The sequence below is a fragment of the Thunnus thynnus genome, chromosome 13 (genome assembly GCF_963924715.1).
Source record: "Thunnus thynnus chromosome 13, fThuThy2.1, whole genome shotgun sequence".
NCBI lineage: Eukaryota > Metazoa > Chordata > Actinopteri > Scombriformes > Scombridae > Thunnus > Thunnus thynnus.
In genome coordinates, this window is record NC_089529.1 from 10,126,100 (window position 1) to 10,150,249 (window position 24,150).

Here is a 24,150-nt window from a genome sequence, read left to right on the forward strand (position 1 = left end):
ATATTGTACTACACAGTCTGAACATTTTCATCTTCCTTTATGTTACAGTAATGTCATTATAAAGTTTAATTTAGATACAGAGGCCCCATTTTGTGGAACTCAAATTTGCATATCGTTCATCACTCATCACCTTTGTTTACTTTTTAAAAAAACATCTTAAACATTGATAACCTCCCAAGTGCAATGTTGTTTGACAACATTAATAATGTACAATAAGTGAATATATATAGAATAACTGACTCATAACAGACTTACAGGTGACATGTCATTGCAGAAAAGGCTCGGGTGTAATTAATAGCGTCAATGATTGCCATGTCCCATTTAATTTGGCCTCTTCTAAGGGGATGCACCTGATGGTTTGTTAGTGTTTGCTGCTTCCTGGGACACTGAGCCATCGTTAATGTTGTCACCTCGGGCTGTGGTCTATTCATTTGACGGCAGTCCCTAATGAAAAATCATTTAAAATGCGTGTTTGTGGTGTACAGACGTTTATGGTGGTAGGTTTCAAATCTATCGTATCATTAAATTGGTGTTTTGCTGTGATGTTTGGAGACTACTAAAATTACCATTATACTGAATATATGTATAATTTTTTTTACACTTGAATTGGTGATGGCTACCAGACACTGAATTGTCGAAGTGACACTAAATTAAGGTTGTTGCTTTTGGTGGGCAGTCACGGCTGTGTGGCTCTGTCACAGACAGACATATGTAGCTCAAGTTGCCGCTCATAGTTCAGTCAGTCAACAAGTTAATCCTTGCAAAGTCAGGGTGGGTGGGGGTTGGGGGCAGCACCCCCTCCTGCTGACAGAAAGCTAACCAGGTCAGTGCTTTAATTTGAGTCTCAGTGCTGTCCTCTGGAGAGCCACAAGGGATACAATTACTCTCCCACTATCCCATTCATCTGCTACTCTATGGTGCAAACGTTTGTGCTCGTGAATGTGCATGTGAGCATAACAGCATGTCTTTTTTTTAATCTATCTTGAAGTGGATAAAATGAGTGCATTGAATATTCTCATTGTTCTTAAATTCATTCAGAAAATTCTGCCTTGAGTGCAATGCTTCAGCATGAAAACTATACTGTATGTTGCTGTAGCAAAGAAGTTATGATGAGGGAGAGAGACTTAAAGACTACAATTCAATTTAAGGGTTTCTTTTCAAATCACGGCCACATCAGAATTTGTACGTTATAAAGTTTCCCCATGACTTTTCCACAACCCCTCCTCATGCAGCCGTAGACTTTTCCATTAGACATGATTTAGCCCATGATGAGCCCCACTATTATGCTAGTATGTCATTATGTTTTCTGCTCTTTGCATCATATTTCCTTTTACTTTAACCAGCACCTTATTATTTTGTAATTGAACTTCCATTTCTTTCAAATGTCTCATAAACATGAGTAGAAATTGCCAAGTCAACCGAGTCAAATGTTTTGTAACCAGCAGTGTTTTAAGCTAATACACATAGAAATAACAGAAACACATGTGCAATCCAATATAGCCCTGTAATAAAGGAGTGAGGTGTTCATTTAACTATTTCTTACTTCTTCTGTTATTATTGTACATAGATGTATTATAATGTAAGCTGTTTATGCCCATCTCCTTCATGTATAGATGAGCAACACAAATCACCACTGACTTGAACTCAATTTCTCTCTGACACTGTATCAAAAGAGTTCAATGTACTAAACATACAAATACTTCTTTCACAAAGGTAGTGTTTATCGTGGGCTAGTCTTTACTGGTTTGCATTATATTGCTTATGTATTGTTGTATTTTTTGTAAAAAGTTGGTTTTGTAAGAGTCTTTGCTCTTACAAAATTACCTGCATTTAGCCCAGTGGCACAAGTTACACAGTAGCTGTTGCTTTGGTAACAGCTAATGAGGATCCAAATATATAAACATTGTTTAAACAATTTTGTGTGAAAAAATACCTCAGGGTTTTTCCCTTAAATTTAATCTCAGGTAAATAGCAAACACAGAGATAAGTGTTTTGTCTCTGTCTCTCTCTACCTTCACATGACATGCATTTGGCTCAGAATGAATTATCTTTTCTTGGTGTGCTCATCGTGAACACAGTACAATGAAAACACCACAACACACTGGAAACCTGTGTGACCAAAACTAAAACAGAAGCTGTGTTAATGAAATCAGCCATTATTACACCAAATAATGGCCACAGAATCCATTTTCTCAGTTGAGGATGTGAAGGATTTTTGTGATCGTGATAACAACCTTTTTCTTCTGCTCTCGCTCTAAAGCTGCTCTCCGTCACCAGGTACTTTCTCTCTCTGGAATGTTTTTCAACTCTTCAAGTGCTCTTTCACGAAGACCAGAGAGGTATTGAGAGGGCTTGAGGATTGTGGCAGAGTAAAGATCGGTTAAATTAGTCCACCTCCTGCTCAGACGCTTCTTTTATTCCACGGGTCAGCACCTCCCTCCCTGTTTACCCACATAAATTGGTTTCTCTCTGCTTTCTGCCTCTATCCTCTCTCCTACATAAGTGTCCATCTGGACTGTGAGAAAGAGGAGGGGACAGGAATTTCATCAATAATAACATAAGTTACTGAGAATGCCTATTTTTCATAACCTCATACAAGTTTTTTCAGGTGCCACATGCTTACAGACTACAGACTAAAGTTAAAGGCTGCAGTTAAAGTCACAGTGTGTACTGTAGAACCACAGCATATACAAACCAAAGGTGACATCTGCTGGCTAAAGGATGAACTCTTTACATGCAGATTCAGACTTCACATCACCACTCTACATATGTCTTTTCATCTTGTAACACCATTCTGTTGGCATCTTGTGTCACTTTGTAATTGGCTATAACTCGTCATGACTTTTAGCCCGATTATCATAAAACAAGGTATTGTGTATTTATAATGTTGTTGAAGTAAGCTAGACAAATGACAACTACTTTAAAAATGTTAACTGTTATGGAAAATTATCTGTCGACATATGACACTAAATATTTAGTTCAAATATTAATATGTTTGTGCTCCAAATGCAGTCTGCGTGCAGATGTGTAAAACTGTTTTGGTCAAACCACATGATATCATTCAAAAAGCTGTTGTTTGTAACACTGTCAAAAGAACAGAGAGAAAATGATAAATATTCACTATTCACTGCATAGTCCTATTGGTGAGTTTGCTATTTTGCAGTGCTGTCCGAATTTTTATGTGAAGCTTATTTTATCCTATATTCACAATTCAAGATTAAAGATTAATTTATTATTTTCATTTTACAACAAAATGTTGTATAACGAAATGTAGTTTGTAGTTCCTCTATACTACTCACAAAAACATAAATTATATACATAGATTAATTAATAGTAAGTCATAAAAATAAAACTGTTTTTTATATTGGAGTGCGGAGGACGAATTGAAGAGTCTCACAGCCTGAGGTGGTGCTGTATAGAGCTCTATGATCCCAGAATGCAACATAAAAACTAGTGAACAAGCAATGGCCAACAAATAAACAGCTGATGGCAAAATAAGACATCATGTCCTAGTTTGTTTAAAGGCAGCTGATATAGTGTTTATAGTGTGTAAAGAGAATGAATGAATGATTCTAGATGCAGACTACATATAGTTATAGATAGTTATATATATAGATACTTGAATGATTTTCTCTTCTAATGGTAACTTTAAAGGAAGTTAAAAGAAGCACATTTTTCTTTTATTTTCAGTAGAGTTATCATTGATATTACATTTCATTATTTATTTTGTATAGATATTGTTTCTCACTATGTGTAATATACTGTAAAAACAGGTAATTGTATATATGAAAGAAAAATAAAAGATACTACAGATTGAAACACCCTTTAGTGCATCGTGCACTTCTGACACCTTAATGGGTTTTGTCTCATTACAAACTTGTGCAACAGTCAAGACTAGATATTTAACACAATTTGTCATCTTTTTTTTTTTTACAGTGTATTATCAAATATCTTTGTCACATCAGACTTTACAGCTGCTTGACAAAATACCTGCTTTATACAGCATTGTAGTTGTCTTGTATGGGAGTAAATGCAAACACTAATTTAAGTTTAAAATCAGCGTATCAGTGAACACTACCTTTAAGAAACAGACAAAAAACATTTAAACCATATTTTTAATTCTTATTTATTTATCAAGACTTTGGAGATGGCTTAATAGTGACTTTGAAACCAAAGGTGAAATAGTATCTGAAGATATGTCTGAGGGTGTCATCTCTGAGGCCGTATATGAGTGGGCTCAAACACTTAGGAAAGACAATAAGACTTACAAAGAGGACATACCGAGTAGTAACAGCCATTGCAGTATTTATGGTCGTCATCTTATTGGGGGATATCATATGAAACAGAGTCGAGATGAGACAAAGGCACAACTGAAACAGATGCAATAACACTGTCTTGCAGGCCTTCATGGCTTCATGAACATTAGCCGAGGCTGACTTTACAACAATCATGATAGCAATATATGTATAGATGATAATCAGACTCACCAACACAAAATTTATAGCGGTGAAGGCGTTATATACAGTTGAATAAATCTTTAGACCGAAGACATTGTTTCTAGCGCAGAAACTTTGCAGAATGAAACCTGTGTTCTCCAGACTGATAAACAGGAAAAACTGGGTGAGTGAGTCCAAAGAGGCCAATATCCACATAACAGTGATGGCTATGCCCGTCGTCCTGTTGGTGGTAATGTCCGTGTGCCTCAGTGGAAAACAAATAGCAACATACCTCTCCAAAGACATCACAGCCAGGTTGATGGGTGAAATTGTGTAAGTGACGACTGAAAGTAGAATGACAGTTACACAAACGTAGCTGATCATTCTGACCATGGTCTCAGCAAAGAGGTAAAGCAACATAGTCACTAGAAGTTGGAGAGTGTCGATGATGAGTAAATGACCGAACAGGATGTAGCGAGAGGACTCCAGTAAGAAGGGCTTCCTCAACAAGGCGAACAGCATGACTGCATTTACATACAGGAAAAGGAGACACGGCAGCATGGACAGCAAAGCTTTCACAGGTTCCCGAAACGGCATCACCTGCGTTACTTCTGTTGTGTTATTCATGATCACAGCTTCATACAGCATTTGTAAAGACAGGGCATACACAAAAAAACATATCATCCTTAATCAACAGTAAATATTATGAACATTAATTTTTAATAATCATTCCTAGATATTAAAAGCCTGTTCAGGATGATTCTGTCACACAATATCTTAAATAAGCATGTTGGTCTGAAACAAAGTCATAAATTCAGGGGTAAAAAATTATACAAAAACATCAACAATTGCAAAGTCTCACAATAAATAAAAATACTTCAGAAATAAATACAATCTATGAAATTATATGTATTGTCTCATCAGTATGTACGAGACACATTACTTACATGTTACTGGTTTGGTCTGACTTCATTTGACAATGAGGTTTTGGTGAACAGGGCTGAGGAGTGAATTAACCTCCATCACATCCTTTTTATAAGTCATCTGTGTCTTTTTTTTTTTTTACTTCTATTTTTTTTTTCTTTTTGCAATAGGTGACATATACATGTATTTCAGAGACTATTGATTATTAGACATACATAGATATTGTAGGAAATACACAGACCTTACAAAGACAGAAACATTATTGACAAAGACATGATTTCTTGTTAAAGGAAGTAAAATAAGCGTGGGGGGGTGTGAGGGTGAGTGTGTGCGTGCGTGTGGGTGTGTGCGTGTGTATGTGTACGATGTGTGTGAGTGTGTGTGTGTATGATGGATGTGTGCATGTTTGATTGTATGGAATGTCAGGGTGTGTGAACCTGGACCCACAAGGCCTCCCCCCCCAATCAACATCAACCCCACCAGCTCAGATGACTGTCGGCCCGGGTTGTCAGATCCGCACACACCCCACTAGTCCTTCCATATATGTGCCTTCTATTGTCTAAGTGCGTTAAAAGAGGTTCAGTGCAGATGGGAGACCTTATCACTCTCATCTGTGTCTTCTTGACATCATCACCCCAACCTTCAGTTGAACAGCCAGTCAAAGCTTAGCCTTGCTCGTGGTTTCTTTGAATGAGGAAGAGTCGGAGAAGTTGTGTGCTACTGAAGCACAGTTTATTTACAGCACTATTAAAATATATTGTATGTGTTATATTGTTGTTTCACATTGTTGAACTTAAAGGATACTTAAAGTCTGTCTTAAAACATCAGTCAGGTGCCCAAATGAGCGTTGAAACAAGTTTTTGTAACGGGTATAGAATGGACCCAATTGCAGCACAAACGACACCAGTATATATTTTACAGCCTTTATTCCACACAATGTCAAGACAATAGTAGCACGGTCAGAGAAACACAGTTCTGGTGAGTATGGCTCCACCGGGAATCAAACCCTGATCTTCCACTCCAAAGGCAGACAAACCACAGCGCTGGCAACAGTCCAACAGTTCCTCGGGAGGCTTGATCGGTGACAAAGAACAGAAAGACGCAACACTGCTCAAGAGCAGTCTCTAGTCCAGAGCTCCAGGAGAAGCAGCAGTGTGCAGAGAGGGGCGGGGAGTACTCACTGCTGGAAGGCCGTAGGCAGGGCGTCATGGACTGGCAACGGGGTTGATGACCTTCTGTATTGTGAAGGGTCCAATGTGTTTGGGTGCCATCTCCCTGGATTCCATGTGGAGGGGCAGGTCTCCGGTGGAGAGCCACACTCACTGACCTGCTTGGTAAGTAGGTGCAGGGGTGTGGCAGCGGTTGGCGGCGGTTGGCGGCGGAACGGGCCCGGAGCCAGGTTCTGCAGCAGTGGCAGATGAAGGCTTGGACAGACGGGCGGGAAACCTCCTTCTCCTGGGTGGAGAATAACGGCGGTTGATAGTTGTAGGCACATTGGAAAGGAGAGAGGCCGGTGACAGAGCAGATGAGGGAGTTGTGGGCATATTCTACCCACAACAGTTATGAGGTCCAGGAGGAGGGGTTCTGGGAGGCCATGCACCGCAGGGCCATTTCCAACTCCTGGTTCATGTGCTCCGTTTGCCCATTGGTCTGAAGGTGGAAGCCGGAGGACAGACTGGCGGTGGCACCCAGGAGACTGCAAAACTCTTTCCAAAAAACTGAGGCAACTTGAGGCCCACGGTCCGACACCACATCGACAGGGAGGCCATGAGAAGACGGAATATCTAGAGCAGGACCAACTGAGCAGTTCCCTTGGCTAAAGGGAGCTTGGCAGAGCATTTTACTGAAGTGGTCCACGATGGTCAGGATGACAGTGTGGCCTTCAGAAGAGGGAAGGCCCGTCACAAAGTCCATGGAGATGTGGGACCACGGGCGATGGGGAACAGGAAGAGGCTGCAGAAGTCCTGCCGGGGCCTGGTGGGAGGTCTTGTGTTGATTACAGACTGGGCAGGCTTTGACGAAGTCCTGGGTGTCCTCTTCCAAATTGGGCCACCAGAAGCACTGGAGGAGGGCGTGCTGTGTCTGTCGAGCACCAGGGTGGCAGGAGAGCTTGGAGGAGTGGGCCCACTGCAGCACCTCTGACCTCAAGGCTGGAGGGACAAACAAGCAGTTTGGCGGGCAGGAGCTGGGACCAGGCTGTCCCTCAGCAGCTGCTCTCACCCTCTCCTCAATGTCCCAGGTCACTGCGGCGACAAGACAGGACCCAGGGAGGATGGGCTCTGGCCTCTTTCCAGATTCCTCCGCTCTCTGGAACTGCCGGGACAGGGCGTCGGGTTTGGCATTACGTGACCCAGGGCAGTAGGAAAGGGTAAAGTTGAACTGGGCAAAGAGTAGGCACCAACGGGCTTGGCGGGAATTCAGTCTTTTAGCAGATCAGATGTACTCCAAGTTCTTGTGGTCAGTCCAGACAAGAAAAGGCTCTTTGGTACCCTCCAACCAATGACGCTACTCTTCGAGGGCCATCTTCACTGCCAGCAGCTCCTTGTTGCCAATATCATAATTTCTCTCGGCAGGCGACAAATGCCGAGAGAAGAAGGCACATGGGTGGAGCCTCTGGTCAGTGGCAGAGCTGGGACAGGATGGCCCCTACCCCCACATCAGAGGCGCCCACCTCCACAACAAACTGGTGATTAGGGTCGGGCATCTGAAGGATGGGTGCTGAGGTGAACCGTGTTTTGAGGGTTTGGAAGGCTTTGTCAGTGGAGGGTGACCACTGAAAAGGCACCTTGGAGGAGGTCAGGGAGGTGAGAGGAGCTGCCACAGAGCTGTAATTGTGGATGAAGTGGTGGTAGAAATTGGCAAAATCCAGGAAGCACTGAAGCTGTTTGCGGGTCTCAGGAACAGGCCAGGAGGTGACGGCGGAGACTTTAGCTGGGTCCATCTGTACACTCTCTTGTGCAACTATGTTCCCCAGGAAGGACACTCACAAGGCATGGAACTCACACTTCTCAGCTTTGATGAACAGGGAGTTCTCAAGGAGGCACTGGAGGATGGCTTGGACATGGTGAATGTGTTCCTCTCTGGACTGGGAGAAGATGAGAATGTCATCCAGGTAGACAAAGACGAACCAGTTGAGCATGTCTCGAAAACATCGTTTGCCAGGGCCTGGAAGACAGCGGGGGCATTGGTGAGGCCAAATGGCATGACAAGGTACTCGTATTGCCCTGTCAGGGTGTTGAAGGCCGTTTTCCACTCGTCTCCCTCTCTGATACTGACAAGGTGGTAGGTGTTGCGCAGGTCGAGCTTGGTGAAAATGGTGGCCCCCTGGAGCAGCTCGAAGGCGTTGAGTCATTGATGTAAGTCTCCATGGCCTTTCTCTCGGGCTCAGACAGGGAGTACAGGCACCCCTTGGGGGGTGAAGTCCCAGGCAAGAGGTCAATAGCGCAGTCTTAGGGGCGGTACGGAGGCAGAGATGTGGCTTTGGGCTGCTTCAGCAGCAGGTAAACAGGGAGCAGAGCAGATGTAACCAGAGAAGATGGCAGAGCAGGAATTGGAAAGTCTCTCAACCACAAACAGACAAAGACCAAGAAACAGGCAGGCAGAACTCAGAGTCAGGGACAGAAGGCTGGTGGGTTTACCAGGGCAGAGACGAGGAGCGATGGTCGGAGACGAGCCGATCAGGAACCAGGAAGGCAGTCCAGAGATGAAGGCAAGACGACTTAACATAGCAGCATAGACAATCTGACAAAGAGGGAGTGGACTGAGGCAGCTTATATACTGGTTTGATTGGAGATGATGAGCAGGTGGGAGCACCAGGTGAAAGTGGCTGAACTAATGAGGGGTGTGGCAGAGCAGAGAGTGAGATTGAATGACTGGACAATTCCCACAGCAACAGGTGAGGGGGAGAGCAGACTCCGACAGTTTTTCTTGCTGCAATTATTCCTCCTGTTCATACTGACCAAGCTATAATATCATTCCCATAATTACTCTTCACCATCAGCAGACTGATGAAGGTTCAGCTTGAGATATCGTTGGCAAAAACACTGACTGATGAAAATGTGAATTTCAGTTGGCTTGAGGGTAGTGTCAAAGGAAAACCTTAAGCCTTAAATGCTCCTAAAAACTGAATGCTCCCATTGACCTTGTTAGAGGCTCTGCTCTATGTTGTCTTTGAATCACATTAATGTCTGAGCTGTTCTCAACCTCAGCTGGACTTACAGTGCCTTTACGTGGTTGTTCACAAGTAAAAATTGAACAACCTGCTGATGTATTCTTCACTTTGTAAGTGGAAATTTTCTGAAAGCTCCTTCTTCAGTAGTTATGACATATGTGTTTTTAATAATGTCCAAATAATGTTCTACATTTGTATGAGCTACTACTTTTGTCTACCCATGTCTTGTTATTAACATGACACAGAGATGCAGGAAACATAAAACCATTTGTTAACATTATGCTAACATTTCTTACTGTAGAATTAGAATAGCATTAGCATGCTATGTTAGCATCAAACCTTTTCCATCATTAGTATTAAAGGTATACTGTCACAAACTTAAAGCTGCCTTCTTATGGAGTTTTTTGTAAACTAAGTTTCTGATTTTCTCACCAAAACACATTGTCAGTGTCTCCTTGAGGTCTAAAAACATGTTAAATTATTTAGTTCCTCATAAAGCATTACACATTGTTTACATCATTGTTTACTTGCTTGCAGTCTTCTTCCCTGGCTTATGGGTGAATGGCTGTGATTTTTGTACATCGGAGGAATAATGTGCAACCATTGGCAGGAATGTGTATCGTGTCGCCCGCAAAATGGGGGCCCACTCATAAAAACATAGTTCCACTAGTGGTCAAAAAACCCACAGGATACCTTTAAGTGTAGTTTGGACCAAAACCAGTTTCATCCTCGGGTGACCATACATGCCAAATTTCATTGCAATCCAGGTTGTTGATACAGTATTTCACCATGAACCAATATGACAACAACACGGACAGTGACGGACATTGTTCTGATTAAATTGTAGCTGTACCTGATTCTACTTTTACTAGAATAAACAAACCTGAAGCTCGTCTTGTTTGTTCTGATCGACACATCATTACCCTATCATCATCATGTCTAGTCACTGTGGACAGCATTATATTTATACAAAGGAGAAGAGGCAGAAAATAGTTGAGTGTAAAAGTTAAAAAAGGGCTGCAAAAACATTGCACTAAAGCAAAATGATGTGAATAAAACATCAATAAACCTCATCAACCAACAAACTATTGTAAGATATTTGAATGATTTTCTCTTCTAATGGTAACTTTAAAGGAAGTTACAATATGCACATTTTTCTTTTATTGTCAGTAGAGTTATCATTGATATTATATAAACGCACACAATCATACATCGATCATTATTTCTTTTGTATAGATATTGTTTCTCACTATGTGTAATATACTGTAAAAACAGGTAATTGTATATATGAAAGAAAATTAAAGATACTACAGATTGAAACACTCAATCGTTTAGTGCATCGTGCACTTCTGGCACCTTAATGGGTTTTGTCTCATTACAAACTTGTCCAACAGTCAAGACTAGATATTTAACACAATTTGTCATCTTTTTTTTTTTTTTTTTACAGTGTATTATCAAATATCTTTGTCACATCATTACTGTGTACAAATGAGGTCTTTTATTAACACACATTTCACCAAAAAAGGTGTATTGAGGGTGACATTTATTTGTATGCACTATGTTAATTACAGTCAAGTTTTTACCCTGAAAATAGACATGGTTCATTGAGGAGACATGATTTTAGACAATAATTCTCAGACTTTACAGCTGCTTGACAAAATACCTGCTTTATACAGCATTGTAGTTGTCTTGTATAGGAGTAAATGCAAACACTACTTTAAGTTTAAAATCAGCGTATCAGTGAACACTACCTTTAAGAAACGGACAAAAAACATTTAAACCATATTTTTAATTCTTATTTATTTATCAAGACTTTGGAGATGGCTTAATAGTGACTTTGAAACCAAAGGTGAAATAGTATCTGAAGACATGTCTGAGGGTGTCATCTCTGAGGCCGTATATGAGTGGGCTCAAACACTTAGGAAAGACAATAAGACTTACAAAGAGGGCATACCGAATATTAACAGCCATTGCAGTATTTATGTTCAACATGTTATTGGAGATAATCATATTAAACAGAGTGGAGGTGAGACAAAGGCACAACTGAAGCAGATGCAACAACACTGTCTTGCAAGCTTTAATAGCTTTACGAACATTAGCCGAGGCTGACTTTACAACAATCATGATAGCAATATATGTATAGATGATAATCAGACTCACCAACACAAAATATATAGCAGTGAAGGCGTTATATACAGTCGAATAAATCTTTAGACGGAAGACATCGTTTTTAGTGCAGAAACTTTGCAGAGTGAAACCTGTGTTCTCCAGACTGATAAACAGGAAAAACTGGGTGAGTGAGTCCAAAGAGGCCACTATCCACATAACTGTGATGGCTATGCCCGTTGTCCTGGTGGTGGTAATGTCCGTGTGCCTCAGTGGAAAACAAATAGCAACATACCTCTCCAAAGACATCACAGCCAGGTTGATGGGTGACATTTTAACAGTGACGACTGCAAGTAGCGTGACAGTTACACAAACGTAGCTGATCATTCTGACCATGGTCACAGCAAAGAGGTAAAGCAACATAGTCACTAGAAGTTGGAGAGAGTCGATGAAGAGTAAATGACCAAAAAGGATGTAGCGAGAGGACTCCAGTAAGAGGGGCTTCCTCAACAAGGCGAACAGCATGACCGCATTTACATACAGGAAAAGGAGACACGGCAGCATGGACAGCAAAGCTTTGATAGGTGTCTGAAACAGCATCACCTGGCTTACTTCTGTTGTGTTATTCATGATCACAGCTTCATGCAGCATTTGTAAAGACAGGGCATACACAAAAAAACATATCATGTTTTTGTAATCAACAGTAAATATTATGAACATTCATTTTTAATAACCATTCCTGGATGTTAAAAGCCTGTTCAGGATGATTCTGTCACACAATATCTTAAATAAGCATGTTGGTCTGAAACAAAGTCATAAATTCAGGGGTAAAAAATTATACAAAAACATCAACAATTGCAAAGTCTCACAATAAATAAAAATACTTCAGAACTAAATACAATCTATGAAATCATATGTATTGTCTCATCAGTATGTACGAGACACATTACTTACATGTTACTGGTTTGGTCTGTCTTCATTTGACAATGAGGTTTTGGTGAACAGGGCTGAGGAGTGAATTAACCTCCATCACATCCTTTTTATAAGTCATCTGTGTCTTCTTGACATCATCTCCCCAACCTTCAGTTGAACAGCCAGTCAAAGCTCAGCATTGCTCGTGGTTTCTTTGAATGAGTAAGAGTCGGAGAAGTTGTGTGCTACTGAAGCACAGCTTATTTACAGTTGTATTAAAATATATTGTATGCGTTATATTGTTGTTTCACATTGTTGAACTTAAGCGATACTTAAAGTCTGTTTTAAAACATCAGTCAGGTGCCCAAATGAGTGTTAAAACATGTTTTTCTTGCTGTAATTATTCCTCCTGTTCATACTGACTATTAGAAGATCCCTTCATTATGTGATTTCAATGTAAGTGATGAGGGACAAAATCGACACTCCTCATTTTGAACAAAAATGAATTTAAAAGTTTATCTTAGGATAATATGAAGCTTCAGCTGTTTGAGTTAGTCAAATAAAGTGGATATCTTCCACAGTTTGTCTTTTTAGTAAAAATTCCCTTGTGTCTCAACAGACAGTGTTTTCCTTTTCAGCTGCAGTAGAAGGATAGTAACAAAAAAAGGAATTTGGCACTAAAAAGACTGTTACATTAAAAGGTATATTGACTTGATTTGACTAATTCAGACTGCTGAAGCTTCATATTAGCTTCAAATAAACTTTTAAATACATTTTTGCATGGAAGGAGGGATTTGGAATTTACCCCCACCACTTCTAGTGAAAGTGCATAATGAAGGGATGTCTTCATGGTCAGTATGAACAGGATGAATGATTACAGCAAGAAAAACATGTGTCAGTGTTCATTTTGGCACCTGACTATTGTTTTAAGATGGACTTGAAAAAATGTGAGTCTGTCCTTTAGGTGCAAAATTTGCCAAAATCCATAAAAAATTGGTGAGAGGATTTCTAAATGGTTAACTGACAAGCTGATGAGCTATAAACTAAAAGGGAAATTCAAATCATTGTGTTGCACTGTGTCATCAATATTTAAACAACAGCATATACAGCCTATTAAAACAGCCTGTTCAGATGTGTTTAGACAATACTTCAACAGCAGAGATGCGCAAGAAGTGTGCATTTTTATATAGTTACTTTTAGTTTGAATATGGCAACATATTGACCACATATTGGTTGTCAAGCCATAAAATCATTCCCATAATTACTCTTCACCATCAGCAGACTGGTGCAGGTTCAGCTTGAGATATCGTTGGCAAAAACACTGACTGATGAAAATGTGAATTTCAGTTGGCTTGAGGGTAGTGTCAAAGGAAAACCTTAAGCCTTAAATGCTCCTAAAAACTGAATGCTCCCATTGACCTTGTTAGAGGCTCTGCTCTATGTTGTTAGTCTTTGAATCACATTAATGTCTGAGCTGTTCTCAACCTCAGCTGGACTTACAGTGCCTTTACGTGGTTGTTCACAAGTAAAAATTGAACAACCTGCTGATGTATTCTTGACTTTGTGAGTGGAAATTTTCTGAAAGCTCCTTCTTCAGTAGTTATGACATATGTGTTTTTAATAATGTCCAAATAATGTTCTACATTTGTATGAGCTACTTCTTTTGTCTACCCATGTCTTGTTATTAACATGACACAGAGATGCAGGAAACATAAAACCATTTGTTAACATTATGCTAACATTTCTTACTGTAGAATTAGAATAGCATTAGCATGCTATGTTAGCATCAAACCTTTTCCATCATTAGTATTAAAGGTATACCGTCACAAACTTAAAGCTGCCTTCTTATGGAGTTTTTTGTAAACTAAGTTTCTGATTTTCTCACCAAAACACATTGTCAGTGTCTCCTTGAGGTCTAAAAACATGTTAAATTATTTCGTTCCTCATAAAGCATTACACATTGTTTACATCATTGTTTACTTGCTTGCAGTCTTCTTCCCTGGCTTATGGGTGAATGGCTGTGATTTTTGTACATCAGAGGAATAATGTGCAACCATTGGCAGGAATGTGTATCGTGTCGCCCGCAAAATGGGGGCCCACTCATAAAAACATAGTTCCACTGGTGGTCAAAAATCCCACAGGGTACCTTTAAGTGTAGTTTGGACCAAAACCAGTTTCATCCTCGGGTGACCATACATGCTAAATTTCATTGCAATCCAGGTTGTTGATACAGTATTTCACCATGAACCAATATGCCAACAACACGGACAGTGATGGACATTGTTCTGATTAAATTGTAGCTGTACCTGATTCTACTTTTACTAGAATAAACAAACCTGAAGCTCGTCTTGTTTGTTCTGATCGACACGTCATATCCTATCATCATCATGTCTAGTCACTGTGGACAGCATTATATTTATACAAAGGAGAAGAGGCAGAAAATAGTTGAGTGTAAAAGTTAAAAAAGGGCTGCAAAAACATTGCACTAAAGCAAAATGATGTGAATAAAACATCAATAAACCTCATCAACCAACAAACTATTGTAAGATATTTGAATGATTTTCTCTTCTAATGGTAACTTTAAAGGAAGTTACAATATGCACATTTTTCTTTTATTGTCAGTAGAGTTATCATTGATATTATATAAATGCACACAATCATACATCGATCATTATTTCTTTTTTATAGATATTGTTTCTCACTATGTGTAATATACTGTAAAAACAGGTAATTGTATATATGAAAGAAAATTAAAGATACTACAGATTGAAACATTCAATTGTTTAGTGCATCGTGCACTTCTGACACCTTAATGGGTTTTGTCTCATTACAAACTTGTCCAACAGTCAAGACTAGATATTTAACACAATTTGTCATCTTTTTTTTTTTTTTTTTTACAGTGTATTATCAAATATCTTTGTCACATCATTACTGTGTACAAATGAGGTCTTTTATTAACACACATTTCACCAAAAAAGGTGTATTGAGGGTGACATTTATTTGTATGCACTATGTTAATTACAGTCAAGCTTTTACCCTGAAAATAGACATGGTTCATTGAGGAGACATGATTTTAGACAATAATTCTCAGACTTTACAGCTGCTTGACAAAATACCTGCTTTATACAGCATTGTAGTTGTCTTGTATAGGAGTAAATGCAAACACTACTTTAAGTTTAAAATCAGCATATCAGTGAACACTACCTTTAAGAAACGGACAAAAAACATTTAAACCATATTTTTAATTCTTATTTATTTATCAAGACTTTGGAGATGGCTTAATAGTGACTTTGAAACCAAAGGTGAAATAGTATCTGAAGATATGTCTGAGGGTGTCATCTCTGAGGCCGTATATGAGTGGGCTCAAACACTTAGGAAAGACAATAAGACTTACAAAGAGGGCATACCGAATATTAACAGCCATTGCAGTATTTATGGTCGTCATCTTATTGGGGGATATCATATTAAACAGAGTGGAGGTGAGACAAAGGCACAACTGAAACAGATGCAATAACACTGTCTTGCAGGCCTTCATGGCTTTATTAACATTACCCGAGGCTGACTTTACAACAATCATGATAGCAATATATGTATAGATGATAATCAGACTCACCAACGCAAAATATATAGCGGTGAAGGCATTATATACAGTTGAATAAATCTTTAGCTGGAAGACATTGCTTTTAGTGCAGAAACTTTGCAGAATGAAACCTGTGTTCTCCAGACTGATAAACAGGAAAAACTGGGTGAGTGAGTCCAAAGAGCCCACTATCCACATAACAGTGATGGCTGTGCCCGTCGTCCTGTTGGTGGTAATGTCCGTGTGCCTCAGTGGAAAACAAATAGCAACATACCTCTCCAAAGACATCACAGCCAGGTTGATGGGTGACATTTTGTAAGTGGCGACTGCAAGCAGCGTGACAGTTACACAAACGTAGCTGATCATTCTGACCATGGTCTCAGCAAAGAGGTAAAGCAACATAGTCACTAGAAGTTGGAGAGTGTCGATGATGAGTAAATGACCGAACAGGATGTAGCGAGAGGACTCCAGTAAGAGGGGCTTCCTCAACAAGGCGAACAGCATGACTGCATTTACATACAGGAAAAGGAGACACGGCAGCATGGACAGCAAAGCTTTGATAGGTGTCTGAAACAGCATCACCTGGGTTACTTCTGTTGTGTTATTCATGACCACAGCTTCATGCAGCATTTGTAAAGACAGGGCATACACAAAAAAACATATCATGTTTTTGTAATCAACAGTAAATATTATGAACATTCATTTTTAATAATCATTCCTAGATATTAAAAGCCTGTTCAGGATGATTCTGTCACACAATATCTTAAATAAGCATGTTGGTCTGAAACAAAGTCACAAATTCAGGGGTAAAAAATTATACAAAAACATCAACAATTGCAAAGTCTCACAATAAATAAAAATACTTCAGAAATAAATACAATCTATGAAATTATATGTATTGTCTCATCAGTATGTACGAGACACATTACTTACATGTTACTGGTTTGGTCTGTCTTCATTTGACAATGACGTTTTGGTGAACAGGGCTGAGGAGTGAATTAACCTCCATCACATCCTTTTTATAAGTCATCTGTGTCTTCTTGACATCATCTCCCCAACCTTCAGTTGAACAGCCAGTCAAAGTTCAGCATTGCTCATGGTTTCTTTGAATGAGTAAGAGTCGGAGAAGTTGTGTGCTACTGAAGCACAGCTTATTTACAGTTGTATTAAAATATATTGTATGTGTTATATTGTTGTTTCACATTGTTGAACTTAAGCGATACTTAAAGTCTGTCTTAAAACATCAGTCAGGTGCCCAAATGAGTGTTGAAACATGTTGTGATTCATCATCATGTCTAGTCACTGTGGACAGATCCTTATTGACAGATTTGTTTTCATTTGTTGCAAGAAAAATAAGGTTTAAAGACTCAATGCCAGGTGGAATCAGTAGTAGGGGTCAACAGTGTTTCTTGCCTCACACACTAAAATCTCTCCAATGTAAGTCAATCCTACAGTATTTCTATTGAACGTAGAGTCACAAGGTAACAAAGATATATTTACTAAACAGGAAAAAATACACTTTCCTGCCTTAGCTTCAACCCATGTTTTTAAAGTTTTGTTGAAAATGTGTTTTAGGCCTAAAATGATGCAACCAAAGAACTTCTGTTTAGGACACAAATTGTTTAGACTCTAGTCACATAATGGTCTCAGTGGCTTTAGCTCTTTGGAGGACAGTCATTACAGTTCATTAATAATTCAAATGTTTATATTGCACATCATTACAAGATATTTCTGAGTGTGTTAGTCTGTGGAGGGACAATTAAAGCCTGCATTTCTTTCCCTTGAGTAAATCAGGCACATGAAGAAAAACATGTCACTTCCATCAAAGTTTAAAAAACTGTGATGTTGTTTTCTACTTCTGTTTCTGCAGCATCCTGAACTTTTAAGATACTGCAGGAAGATATACAGGATTTGTTTCTTCTGTTTTAGGATGCTTTGAAAGAAGAACTCGTAAAAAGAGATGCTTAATAGAGCTGCTTGTTGCTAATGTTGCTAACGCTAAAGTGGTCCATAAAGCCAGAATTCTGGACAAGTATGTAAAATATTTCCTTCACAAAAATCCAAAAATTTTCCTTCAGACGTTGACTTGAGAACTCAAAACATAAAAAATGAAGAGGGTTGAGAAGTGTACACAATCATCATTTACAGCTACGGTGTGAAGACTTTTGGTTATTATTACTTCATATAATGAAGTATAATTATAGAAGATGTATTTGTCACTTATTTCAAACACCAATTACGTGTATCTTGCAACATAATGTAATGATGAACTACCACATTTAAAATGATCATGACGTCCTTTTAATACACATTCCAAATATACGTACAAGCATGGGTGACATTTTTTGCTGCATCCATCTTTAATCGTTGTTTGGATTCAAACATTACAAACAGGTATTATAACAGTGATGCAATCACCCAAAATAAAACATTAAAACAAGGGTAGCATTACATTTCAGAGATTAAAAAAAAAAAAAATACTGTAAAGGAAAAATACAATCAAATCCCAGTGTTTTAAAATAAAAATAAGGCAAAGCTGAAAGGCAAAGTATCTACATAACAAAAGCAACATAATAATAACAATAATAAAATAATAATAATAATAATAATGCTTATTATATTTTCCTTAATTTGCTGTTAAATTGTATGTTGATGCCGATGAGTCGTAACATTTCTTCTATGGCTGCTGGCTATATTTAGGCTGAAAACTGGAAATTAGCTGCAGAAAGATGATTACACAAAATCAGACAATGTGGACATTACATCTCTGTTTTTGCAATTATTCATTTTTTAAAGAAAACAATGTAATTTAATTGTAAATTCTTTTAAAAAGGACCACAGTATGTCCTCAAACAGCTGACACATTGCAGCTATATTCTGTGAAATCCTGTGAAACATTCAACCGTTTAATGTAATTTTTACTTTTTGTTCAACATTTCAGTCTTTATTCTATACAAAACCTATTTGGAATGATTATTATCCTTAATTATATACAATCAATGAACTGCTTGAATATCTAACAAATCTTTTATAGTGTATACATCCTTACTGGTAGGAAGTTCACTTACCACAGATATCCTTCCTTAAACTCTGTGAATTTGTGCCGGACCATAAATGTTGCTAGAGCATCTGCTACCTGGTGACAGATGACGAGAAAGATAGCAACAAACTGAATCTGGATCAAAGAGCAGCAGCTGAACACACACATAAAACATCATATTCAATAATACATACAGCTCATATGATCAGGTAAACACCACTTACTTTTTCAGGTGCGTCCTCATGGACAGCATGACCACACTGTGGGAGGACCTGCATCTGAAACTTCCCTGAGGACAAACAGTGAGATTATTGATCACTCTGTGACTACACTTATGATTTAAGATTGTGTACTGAAGTATATAGTGACAGTCCAACTCAGACAATCATCGGAAACGATTCCGAAAATCTCAGTTTGTACTCCTTACCTTGCATCTGTCCAATAGTTAAGTCTTTGTCAAGCCTGTCCACTCCTGTACAATGGAACAAGTCAGGGGTGTTAACGGTGCAGTCAATGGCAACATTTCTTAGGAAAAAGCTTTATATTATCTGCATTCATCCAATCTAGTGAGACTGCGCTGAAATTCCATCAAATCTGCCCATCCTTGATCTTATTTATGTTCGTGTATGAAGTACCAATAATAATAATGTAAGTTCACTGTGATCACTTTGGTGATTTGACTGATCTAACCTGCGAGCAGGAGCAGTTTTGGCACAGGGCAGGTGAGAAAGAGGGCAGACAGGCCTCTGAACCAGCCCTCCCAGTATTTTTCTGTCTTTGACAACTCCACTCGCCAGGTGAAGACACTTTCCTTTTTTATCTGTATGAAAGAAATCAACTGTATAAGATATTTTTTAACCTCTCTCCAACACACAGACATATACATTATATATACATACACACACACACGATACATGAGTAAGACGAGGATTAAGACAGACAGAACCTCTTGATCATCTTCCTTCATTCTTTTCTTGTTGGATTCTTCTTCCACTTCTTCCTCCTCTTCCTCTTCTATTATACCTTCAATGCTATTAGAGACACCTGGACTGCTCGTGGATTCCTCACATCTGCGAATGTCATAAGAGGAAAAGTAACATACAGTAAATGAAACCTGCAAACCTGCACAGCACTAAATGTACAGATGAGAATCGTAGCAGACGTACTTTTTCACCTGGCCTCCCATTGACACCCGAGCTGACTCTATGTTTCGGATCTGGCCACTCTTCACACTAAAAGGAAAGGAAAAGAAATGTCTTGTGTACAAGAATCATAACTGGATGAAATTTAATGAAATCTTACTAATCCAAACTCTCAGGATGGAGGCCGTTCAACCAAGTGAAAACTTGACAATCAAAATACACCCTTTTCAAGCCCAAAATATTGCAAATGCTTAAAACAAGGCTCCTATTAGTTTTAGTAAATAATGTTTATGACACTATTTGCTAACATTAACCAAATAATTTGCACAATCATACTTCCAAGATGTAGCAGTGTCAGTGTTTGTATGTTTACCTCCACTCAATGGCATTTTCCAGAGATTTAAATGTCTTTGGCCGACTTCTGAGGAAATTCTGCATACTGTTCAAAGCATCCATTGCTGTACCTGAATGCAAACACGATGATTTGTCATTATTATACCTGGTAATACGATAGTGAGAACATCATTTGAAAGAATTATGAGTATTTCTAATTTAAATACACTGCAGATGTAATCAGTTTAAGCCTGAAAAACTCTAGAGCTGTGGACTAAAAGAATAACATCAACACCTTTTGATTTGATAAACGAAGTTATGCTCCTATAAGACAACAAGGGAGCACTTACCCTCTACAACGTCAATGACACAGAGACCGAGCAGGGATGGTATATGGTTGGCAGCAGCTGTGTGAACTGCAATGGCCCCACCCATGCTGTGTCCAATAATCATGATTGGTGGTGGGTTATCTCCATAGAGCGCCTCAACCACTTTGCCAATATCCCTTTAGAAAGAAAAAGCAAGAGATAACCTGTTAACCATGTTACATTTCCATCATTTGTTTCAGTGTTTCTAAATATTCAGACAGAAACCTCAGGACTGAGACTGTATTTAATAATGAATTAAGACACTAGTGGTTCATTGCTACTCTGATTAATTTGAGTGTGTAAGTGCTTTTCACAAAATATTTGTCAGCCTTTGCCCCACCCAACAACCCACACACACACACACACACACACACACCCACACACTACTTACTTGGCCATTGTATCTGCAGAGAGATCTTCAGGATTTTTCACCTTAGTGTCACCTGCAGGAAAAGACATAAGCAAATTTAACCATTTCTTCCATCTGAGCCCATGAATATGAAGAATGACCTGCCAAATGAAGTAGGGAGGGTTGTGATCACAGGATGTGGGGAAAGTTGACCTCTAATGACACTAATGGCACTGTAGCTGCTATTTGAGCAGCAAAATCTGATAAAGGACCTTTGTTATTATGCTGTCAGTATGAAAGATTAAGTGATCACTGCTTTATTTCATCACTGCAATTGGAAAGACACAAAGAGTGGTAAGGATAGGATAGGATAGGATAGGATAGGATAGTAGGTGACCTAGAAGATTGTAAATCACTCATCGTTATTCAAAGAGGATTGCTATTACTACCTAACTGAACTGACAAATATCATTCAAGACCTCAATTTTCCTGCATATTAGAACAGGTGTTATCAAGGTGTCCTGAGATGGACTCAGACAAACTCCTAAATTTTCCTCAACTACGTATCAAACATGTCTAGTAACTAATTTTGTGTCCTGTGACTACCTATACCATTTACCATGAGCTCGAAGGTCCATTGCCACCACCCTGCAGTTGATCCTGCTGTATATGACGGCCTGTAAAGACACAAACATGGAAGAAAAACGAACAGTTTCAAAAATATTATATGTTGTGTTGCGGGTATTTTAACACATGGTTTTCAGACTTGAGAGGCTACAGAGTTTGTGTAATCATGCTCACAGTGAACACCGCCCAGGACAGAGCAGAGTGGCCTCCTCCGTGGAGCAGGAGCAGCACAGGACCATGGGAGCCACTGCAGTAAAGTCTGAAAATGTTCAAGGAAGTCAAGGAAATACATGCCAGTGCATACATGACATACACTGAACATTACTTAATGCACCTAATAATGTGAAAATGTGCAACTATTTGTAACTGGATTTGTAGTATAAATCACTCATGCTGAATTTCCTGCAGACAAACAGAAGCAGCAATCTGCAAGGATATATCTTTGCCATTTTCATTTTCCACCTCAACATCCTCCATGGTTTCAAAGTAATGACTCCAGGGCAGCGGTGTGAAATCTCTCTTCCGTCCAGGTCTGCATAAAATAAAAGATAAGCACAGTGTAAACAAAGCTGTGACTGTTATTATCTACAAGGGAAACAGGATTATTAAAATACACAGAAGCATTAACGTTCAGGAGCAAGACATAGACATTAGGTGTGTGTTTTAATGAGGGTGACTACTCCCTGATAACTATACATGATCAAATGCTGCCACACCAAAACCCTTAATGGCCCATTTAGATTAAATGATATGTCTAAAGTCCATCTTACCTTTACTGAGGTCATCTTTTGAGATCATACCAAAATGACCAAACATAAAAGTGTTTAAATTGCTAACCTACAAACACAGCTCTTAATACTGAATAAATGAAGTGTTTGTTTGTTAAAACCTGAGTCAGCACATGCAGTGTCAACATGAATGTGCATCTCTGCTAAAAATCCCTGTATCATGGTGATGTAAACAAGCCGGAAACAAGTCTTGACCTTCACTACACAGGTTGTATAAGTTGATATTAACAAGAAAATGGGCCAAAACCTCACTGACATCACCATCTTAAGAAACTGCTTTAGAGTGACGAATTTTCTTTATCCACAGTGAAAAATATTAGCTTATCTTAGCTAATGATGGATAGGATCAGTGTACCTGAATGGCAGAGCCGCCAGCTAATGTAAATACTCATATTAATGTTTATATGGCGTTTTATTCACCACTGATGGTAGCAGCAGTAGCTAAGGCTATCAGTTCAGCTGTTCTGTCATTAGCTGCCTGTCATAAATGTGATGTTTGTTCAGGTTAGCATCATAGCAGCTGTGTTGATGGCGCAGACGAATCAGAGATCAGCTAATGTGACTGCAGATGTGATTAAATATCACGTTATCAAGCCAAAACAACATGCTATTAAGACTGAGCTGGCTAAACTCACCCCATTTTCATTTTGGAGCTGGACTGAAAACCACCTGCCATAGGAGGTCTGGAAGCTAGCAGGTTTAAATGCAGCCGTTTCTCCATGTTGTCGACAGTCGGGGTCGGTCTCTGTCAGGAACTGTCCTTCTCTTTCGCAGCATAAGATTTTTCTCCGACACCAGCACCGACGCTAGCCAGACATTGGATGAATTTCCTCTGCTCCGTTACTACGTTTATCTGACAAGCTAAAGGCTAATAAAAGGCTAATCGCTCTTCTTCTGCGGCTGCTGTGATTATTTTGGGTCGGCCTTCTTCTTCTTCTCTGATTTTGTTTCCTGGCAGGTTAAAGCACTACCGCCCTCTACTGTCTGTAAAAAACATGACCCATTTTTCCACCTTGTGACCCCTCATCACGTATGTGAACATTGGTAACCAGCAAGGTTATTATAGTTAAATCTAAACTAGGTGTGGAAAAACATTTCAGTGTATTGAAATGAAAAATAAAAACTGACTTCAGAAAAAACAAACATTTGTCAATCCAACAAGCATGAGGAAGCACTGGTGTATATGTTTATTGAGTCACAAAGTGTTGTGTTTGTATTGTAATACCTACTCTGAACTTCTTAAATCTTTCCCCTGACAAATAACCCCCATATTATAAAATAAATAAATACAACTAAAACTGATGCTGAAACTAATAAAATCTAAACTAAAACTAAACATTTTTAAGCAATATAAAAACACTAAACTGAAACGAG

At 39.0% G+C, this 24,150-nt stretch overlaps 4 protein-coding genes across 4 annotated transcripts; all 4 read right to left on the reverse strand.

Moving 5' to 3' along the window:
* Positions 1 to 4,053: 4,053 nt before the first annotated feature.
* LOC137195001 (odorant receptor 131-2-like) lies at positions 4,054 to 5,172 on the reverse strand. Its single transcript, XM_067607082.1, has one exon. The coding sequence runs from the start codon at positions 5,118 to 5,120 to the stop codon at positions 4,134 to 4,136; it is 987 nt and encodes a 328-aa protein (XP_067463183.1). The 5' UTR covers positions 5,121 to 5,172; the 3' UTR covers positions 4,054 to 4,133.
* A 6,165-nt stretch (positions 5,173 to 11,337) lies between these two features.
* Positions 11,338 to 12,267, reverse strand: LOC137196279 (odorant receptor 131-2-like). The gene has a single exon (XM_067609148.1). The coding sequence runs from the start codon at positions 12,265 to 12,267 to the stop codon at positions 11,338 to 11,340; it is 930 nt and encodes a 309-aa protein (XP_067465249.1).
* A 3,541-nt stretch (positions 12,268 to 15,808) lies between these two features.
* Positions 15,809 to 16,738, reverse strand: LOC137196280 (odorant receptor 131-2-like). The gene has a single exon (XM_067609150.1). It carries the CDS (start codon positions 16,736 to 16,738, stop codon positions 15,809 to 15,811), a length of 930 nt encoding a protein of 309 aa, XP_067465251.1.
* A 1,669-nt stretch (positions 16,739 to 18,407) lies between these two features.
* On the reverse strand, positions 18,408 to 23,710 carry ppme1 (protein phosphatase methylesterase 1). Its single transcript, XM_067607739.1, has 14 exons — positions 23,412 to 23,710; positions 22,425 to 22,520; positions 22,163 to 22,253; positions 21,981 to 22,038; positions 21,404 to 21,455; positions 20,995 to 21,149; positions 20,685 to 20,775; positions 20,336 to 20,401; positions 20,116 to 20,239; positions 19,860 to 19,989; positions 19,597 to 19,641; positions 19,394 to 19,458; positions 19,198 to 19,265; positions 18,408 to 18,848 (listed from the first exon to the last, which is right to left on the reverse strand). Exons 1-14 carry the CDS (start codon positions 23,495 to 23,497, stop codon positions 18,845 to 18,847), a joined length of 1,131 nt encoding a protein of 376 aa, XP_067463840.1. The 5' UTR covers positions 23,498 to 23,710; the 3' UTR covers positions 18,408 to 18,844.
* Between the last annotated feature and the right edge of the window lie 440 nt (positions 23,711 to 24,150).

Bases quoted from the DNA above. Each gene is read 5' to 3' on its own strand.
- LOC137195001 (XM_067607082.1), bottom strand. From the start codon at position 5,120: ATGATATGTTTTTTTGTGTATGCCCTGTCTTTACAAATGCTGTATGAA.
- LOC137196279 (XM_067609148.1), bottom strand. From the start codon at position 12,267: ATGAATAACACAACAGAAGTAAGCCAGGTGATGCTGTTTCAGACACCT.
- LOC137196280 (XM_067609150.1), bottom strand. From the start codon at position 16,738: ATGAATAACACAACAGAAGTAACCCAGGTGATGCTGTTTCAGACACCT.
- ppme1 (XM_067607739.1), bottom strand. From the start codon at position 23,497: ATGGAGAAACGGCTGCATTTAAACCTGCTAGCTTCCAGACCTCCTATG. The intron at 22,039-22,162 runs GTGAGCATGATT...GTGTCTTTACAG, and splicing joins TGTCCTGGGCGGTGTTCACT to GCCGTCATATACAGCAGGAT. The intron at 20,402-20,684 runs GTAAACATACAA...CTTTCCTTTTAG, and splicing joins GAAAATGCCATTGAGTGGAG to TGTGAAGAGTGGCCAGATCC.